This window comes from Ischnura elegans, chromosome 1 (genome assembly GCF_921293095.1).
Source record: "Ischnura elegans chromosome 1, ioIscEleg1.1, whole genome shotgun sequence".
Taxonomy (NCBI): Eukaryota; Metazoa; Arthropoda; class Insecta; order Odonata; family Coenagrionidae; genus Ischnura; species Ischnura elegans.
Window position 1 is genome coordinate 118,491,832 of NC_060246.1, and position 6,852 is coordinate 118,498,683.

The 6,852-nt window shown below is 44.0% G+C and overlaps 1 protein-coding gene across 1 annotated transcript; it reads right to left on the minus strand.

Annotated features, from left to right (window-relative positions):
- Positions 1–224: 224 nt before the first annotated feature.
- On the minus strand, positions 225–5,662 carry LOC124168899. The gene is made up of 2 exons (XM_046547281.1): positions 5,535–5,662; positions 225–1,260 (listed from the first exon to the last, which is right to left on the minus strand). The coding sequence occupies exon 2, from the start codon at positions 1,248–1,250 to the stop codon at positions 333–335; it is 918 nt and encodes a 305-aa protein (XP_046403237.1). The 5' UTR covers positions 1,251–1,260; positions 5,535–5,662; the 3' UTR covers positions 225–332.
- Positions 5,663–6,852: the final 1,190 nt, after the last annotated feature.

Below are 6,852 nucleotides of genomic sequence, written 5' to 3' on the forward strand. Positions count from 1 at the left end.
AATGGTATTGAGGAAGCTGATAGAAGCAACTGAGTTTCACAATCATCAAGCACGTGCACAAGTCTTAGTGGGCATGTTTGCTTACACAATCGTGCATTTGCACTCACCAATTTACAATCAGCAAAATCTTCGCTGGAAAGTTTTGTTACATATCTCCCACTTTTATCTAGCAGCAGATACTCTCTCTCCGGCTGGATAAAAATAAACTTCATTGACGTGCCGTTAATCTTAATAGGTAATGGTATTACATGGTACACATTAAATCTTACTAAGTTACTCAAAGGAATTGAAATAACATATCCCAATACGTGATTAGATAGAAATACATCCAGCTATAGCATTTTGAGAAGTTTACTTCGGTAAGCCACACTTTGAGGGAAAGGTAGGGTTAGGTCTTTAGGAATGTCTGCCTTATGCTTGTCAAACATAGTCATTATTTCTTCTGGGCTAATAATTTGTGGCTGCAGCACTCCCTTTTGCGCGTTTATTAGTGAGTCTATCACAACATTATACTGATAGGAGAGTTCTCCGATGGCTTGACTTAACTGTTGGACATGTTCGTTCCCTGATAAGACCAAAATAATATACTTTGTATGATCAATCAGCTCTCCCGTTATTTTATCAATATAATTTTCTAACCTTCTCAATCCTTCAGAAAGTATTTTCTCATTTCCCTCGACGTCTATTAATGACTGATTGACAGCTGAAATAGTGGATTTCATGAGAGTTACTTGTTTCTTCACAATAGTTAGAAGGTCCTTATTTTCAGCTTCCAGGTTACCTATTTGCCCTGTATAGTACAATGCATCTGCGTCATCCAGGGTCCCAAAAAGAACTTTGCTTACTTCCCCTATAAAATTAAAAAGGCCTCTTCTTCGCCTATCAGGAGATCTCGAACGGGAAGTTAACTGCTCCATTATGTCCTTTAGTTTATAAATTCTATTCAAATCATTTCTCAGTCCATGAAACGTAGTTCGGCACCCAGTCAGATGAATCCACGAAGCATTCTGATATTTCCTGCAGAAGTCTTCAGTTAACGAAGCATAAGTATTTACTACGGCCAAGTTTCCTTCCAGTTGAGTGACATTTACGTAGGTGACTAATTTCCATTCACTACTATACATTTCCGCCTCTCCTTGTGAATCGTAATACAGCCCAGGTGATTGTTTGTACTCTTCTATTCTGTGGTCTTCCCCCTTTCCGATGGTCGCGAGACTCAAACAGAGGAAGATGCAGGCTCCCATCTCCATTTTTAGGATCCTGCGGAAGATTAGAAGAATATCTTTAGCCGGTTGGCATGGACTTTCACCTCCGACCCCCTTCTCCTCCTTATCGTAACATTCACTCCGTCCACCCCTGTGACATCATACGGACCGATCCACTGAGAAGATAATTTCTTTGAACGCCCCCTTCTAACGGCTTCGTCATGCAACAGGACCCTATCGCCCACTTTAAATATCTCCAAGTGAGTAGTCCTGTCGTAAATTTCCTTACTTCTTTGTTTTGCTTTTAGTAAGACTTCTCGGGCCCTCATATGACTACTTTGCATCCTATCCCGCAATTCCTTCACGTAGTCGTCATACGTGTACGAGGGAACTGAGGGGTCCTTTTGCAATATTCCTGGGAGGTTAGCCTTTCTCCCGAACATCAACTCATGCGGAGAGAATCCCGTTGCGCAATGCGGTGTAGTGTTATACACAAAAATGGCGTACTTCACCCACTCTGTCCAATTTGTCTGGTCATCCGAGATGAAATGACGTAAAAACTCTATCAGAGTTCTGTGACTTCGCTCTAGGGCTCCGTTCGATTCTGGATGATACGCTGAGGTCTTCAACTTTTTTATTCCTAGTAATCGGCATGTATTACTGAATATTTCACTTAGAAAATTAGTGCCTTGGTCAGTTAAAATTGTTTGAGGAACACCGTACTTCAAGATGATATTATCCACAAACGCTCTTGCCACTGTGGTTGCATCCTGTTCTTTTACTGGGATTGCTTCCATAAACTTTGACAGCTCGTCTTGAAAAGTGAGCAAATACCTACTTCCGTCATCTGTAACGGGTAGGGGTCCCACGATGTCGAGGCTACATTTTTCAAACACGCATTCAGGCGTAGTGGCTATCTCCAACGGCATCTTAGTTTTTCTCCTAGTGATTTTATTTTTTTGGCAACTCTCACATCTTTGAATGTATTCTTCTATGTCCTTTTTCATTCCTTTCCAAGCATGATACTGCTTGATTCGTTTGTACGTCTTATTCATTCCTGTGTGTCCCCCAAGAGGTGAGTCATGATATTGCTTCAATATTTCTCTTTTTCTTTCCTCGCATGGATTGGCAACACCATCCGTCTTCTCTTCAGCATCCAAAGAGTAAATTCTACTTAACGCGTCGGCATTAGCATTCTCCGATCCCTTCTTGTATACCACATCGAAATCGTATTCCGCCAATTTGATTCTCCATTTCATCAACCGAGAGCTCGGGTCCTTTCATTGAATACCCAAGTCAGCGGCTTATGATCTGTGACTACGGTGAATCTTTTGCCGTAAAGATAAGGACGGAAGTACTTAACTCCCCATACGATGGCTAGCATTTCCTTCTCCGTCGCGGAGTAATTTACCTCAGCTTTACCGAGCGTACGGCTTGCATAAGCCACGGGCGGATCCTGCCCAATGATGCCTTGAGATAATATCGCCCCCAACGCGTAATTGCTCGCGTCGGTCGTGAGAATGAATGGGCGTGAAAAATCTGGGTATTGAAGAACTGGCTCCGTAATCAAAAGATTTTTCAGTTTTTTAAAAGCATCTTCTTGCTCGTCCTTCCATTCATACTCTGCATCCCTTTTCAATAAATCATGTAGAGGTTTAGCTATCAGTCCAAACCCCGGTATGAAGCGGCGATAATACCCCGCCAATCCAAGAAATTCCTTCAGCCTTTTTACTTTATCCGGCCTGGGGAAATTTTTCACCTTCTCCACAGTCGAGGGATTTGGTTTGACCCCCGTCTCTGAAATCACATGCCCCAAGTAGTTCACTTCCTTGCGAAGAAACTCACATTTTTCCGGCTGCAATTTCAAGTTGTGTTCCCTTAGCCTTTGGAACACTTCTCTCAAGCGCTGATTGTGCGTAACTAGGCTATCTCCATGCACAACTATATCATCAAGGTAAACATAACAGTGTAACCCTTGTAAACCGCTCAATACCGTATTCATAAGGCGCTGAAAAGTAGAAGGAGCTCCTTTAAGACCCATCGGCACTCTTTGAAACTCATAGTGAGCTCCTAAGGCACTAAACGCCGCTTTAAATTGGTCCTTCCGATCCAACGGGATTTGGTAGAACCCACTTGCCAAATCTAATGTGCTAAAATATCGTGCCTTTCCCAATTGATCCAAGATGTCTGTAATATTTGGCAATGGATAGGCATCGCCCACCGATTCTTCATTTAATTTTCTGAAATCCACCACTATTCTCCACTTTTTATCTCCCGTAACGTCAGCTTTCTTCGGTATAACGAGTATTGGGGAGTTCCATGCACTTTTACTGGGAACAATTATCCCCTCTTCTAGCATTTTCTCCATCTGCCTTTTTACCTCTTCCTTTTGAGATTCAGGGAGTCGGTAGGGTCGAGTATTAATGGCTCCTCTTAAATTGGGAGTGGGAATCTCGTGACTCAACGTCTTAGTGTGCGATAACTTGTCTCCAGGCAAATAAAACAAATCTGCGAATTCTTCGCACAATTCAGTGATCACTCTCTTTTCTAGATCACACAGATGCTCTTGCCTTAAGCAACTCCGTAAAACTTCTTTCCTTGACAAATTATTTTCAACATTGCATTGAATTTCTTTCATATCAGTACCCACAGATTCCAACTCAACAGGAACATTGCATTGAATTTCTTTCATATCAGTATCCACAGATTCCAACTCAACAGGGGAAATCTCTACCTCTTGTTCCTCATCGCTTATATTCAAAATGCTTCCAATGCACTCTCCCATCTTCCCCTCCGTCAAAGCTGATGCTAAGAAGACACCCTCTTTTATCTCTTTCTTGTTTATCACTCCCACCCCCGTGGATGCAGTAGGAATTTTTACTCGCACTTCACTTCGGGAGGGTATAGATATTTTTCTAATCTCCTTAGTTACGTCTTCCATGGATTCTTTTGAGTCAATGTCCATGAGTAGGCCTCTCATGTAGACCCTTTTTTGTGTACAATAAATCACTGCGCCAAGATCATTCAGGAAGTCCCTACCGAGAATTCCATCTACTTCAAGACGAACATCGGCTCCCTCTATCAAATGAAAACCATGTTGCATCTCCTTCCCTTTCGCCTCCAATAATATAGCCGCTTTCCCTTTTGTCTTGATGGGCTTATCAGTAAGGCCTCTTAATAGCAAGTAGTCCTCCGGCCAACACCTGGTTTCCCCCTTCAAGGACTCCATTTTAATAATACTCACATCTGCACCGGTATCAATTAGAAGACGCAAGATGCCTCGTTTGCTCTCTCGACTCTGGAAGGTTATCGTATCGGCTACGTCACAGCGACTCGGCCCTTTCGACAATTTTCTTACTTCCGACAGACGAAAGCTCTTATCTCCTTTCCCATTCAGCGACCGCGAGTTATCATCCATAATTTGACGCGGCTGTGGCGATCCATTTTCGGAGGATTTGGCTCTTGGTCTGCGACAGTCTCTTGAAAAATGGCCTAATCGCCCGCAGTTAAAACATTTCACACTTTCTACCTTTTTTATCTCCTTCTCTTTCATGTTTACCTTCCCTTTAAGGTAGCATTTTTGCGCTGAATGCCCAGGCTTGCCGCAATTTTCACATTTAAAATATCCTTTCATATTCCCTCTTTCTTTCAGTGACAATATGGCACTCTCCTCTTCTAGGGCGACTTCTACCGCAGCAGGCAATAGTATAACTTCTCCCTTACTCCTCACAATTGTTTGTATGCGCTCATTAGCCAGCCCTTGAACAAAGCAAGCTTTCGCGAGATGGTTAACTAAGGCTAAAGCGCCGGCGATCTCTTCCTCTTGAGATACTCGTCTGGCCGCTTCCCTCAATTCCGTTTGCATAGAATCTATGCGATTACCCCAACTTGCAATGCTCTCCGTCGGACCTTGCTTGGAGTTAAACATTGCGCATGCGTAATAGTCTAGGGTACGTCTTGTAGCATAGTTTTCTTCTAAAATAGCTCTCACCTGGGGCCACGTGTGAGCGTGATCTCTGACGAGAATTTTTGAACGAGCATCCCCCGTTATCCGAACCTTCACGAACTTTAATAATTTGTCATGATCGATCGGATTTACTAACTCGAACACAACGTCCACGTTTTCTAAAAACTCCCGGAGTTCTTTCTTGTTCCCGTCGAATGGCTTATTAACAATCTTTATGGCTTCCGAAATACTGCAGAACGTTCCGCGGCTATCAAGGCCTTCTGAGCTAGTCATCGTTGTGACGGACATTATGACAATTAGCAGACAAACTTAGTAAGGGCGATACAAAGGGCAGAGGAAAGGAATCAGGGTGGCTTACTTACAGTAAAGCCGACTTCTCCTTTGTACTCTCTCTCAGCGCAGCTTCCTCTCTAGACGAACCGCTGCGATGAGGTGATGCCGAAATCTCAGGGGTGGCGGCGACTAGTCGGTAGACCTTCCCCTCTCAGCGCCTGATGTCCTCTGCTTCTCAGTGAGGCTCTTCAGTGGCCTTCTCAGGTCTCCACCCTGATGTCCTCTGCTTCTCAGTGAGGCTCTTCGGTGGCCTTCTCAGGTCTCCACACTGCGGCCACGACGACGATTCTCGAAAAACCCCACACACCTAACACCAGTTTTAATGTCACATCCCGACGCCTTCGCCAGGACGTAATGACAATCGCGAGTCGCAGGAGTCGAGTGGCTGCCTCCTGACTCGCGGGTGTGGTTGAGAATCGGGGAAAATGAATAAAATTCCCGCTGGATACTAGTGAGGTTATTTATTGAAAGTAAAATACAAGTCCCCTCTAATTAGTCCAGCTCGTCGAGACGCCGGAAAACCCGGCCCGGCCGCTTCCTCTCTCTGGAGAGAACTGGCGACACATCCTCCTCTTGCGTAGATTGTGTCCTAATCGCACCTCCCCCCACTCTCGACTTGCCCCCCAAAAGGCCAAAAGGCTCTGCTTCTCATACAGCCGTCATGATATTGATAACAGACCACAAGCAGGGCCATGTGGGGGTGCACAACACTTCGTTTAATCAGCCATAGCAACTCTTTTTTTTAGTTCATGAAGGAAGCTAAGAGCAAACAAGGAATAAACGAAAATTACCGTCGGACTCACGTAGCACTCTAAAAGGCTCAAGTATTCAAAGAAGATCACTCTACTTTTTTCAACAAACATCTGAAAAAAAACGGCATTGTCCGCTGAAACCTAAAATTTGCAGTTTTCCATATAAATTTTAGCAATTTTTACGCATTCTCTAGACGTTTCAGAAAAGAAAGTATGGTGTGGTATAAAAGTATCGCATAAGAAACTTTGAGCGATGCAGCGGTTCACTCCGATAACGGCGCGGCGTGCCAGGTCGGGAGACGGTCGGCCGCCTGGGTTAACGAAAAGGTACTGGGCGCCCACGTCGACTGCTATAATGGCTGACTGCTACGTATACAACAAGCTGGGAGTCCTAGACCAAAGCATTAGAACGACTTATCGTCTCTGATATTATTACATGAATTTCATAATAGCACCTCCTGTTGGAATATTTCGAACTAACTGGCCACGACAGATCTGTAACCGACACTACTCGACTCGACATTCATAATACTACTCGAAAGAACCGAATCGAATACCAACGACTCGATTTGAATGTTCGAGTACTCGCACATCC

What these genes read in the sequence shown, in the direction of transcription:
- LOC124168899 (XM_046547281.1), bottom strand. Translation starts at nt 1,250, where the DNA reads ATGGAGATGGGAGCCTGCATCTTCCTCTGTTTGAGTCTCGCGACCATC.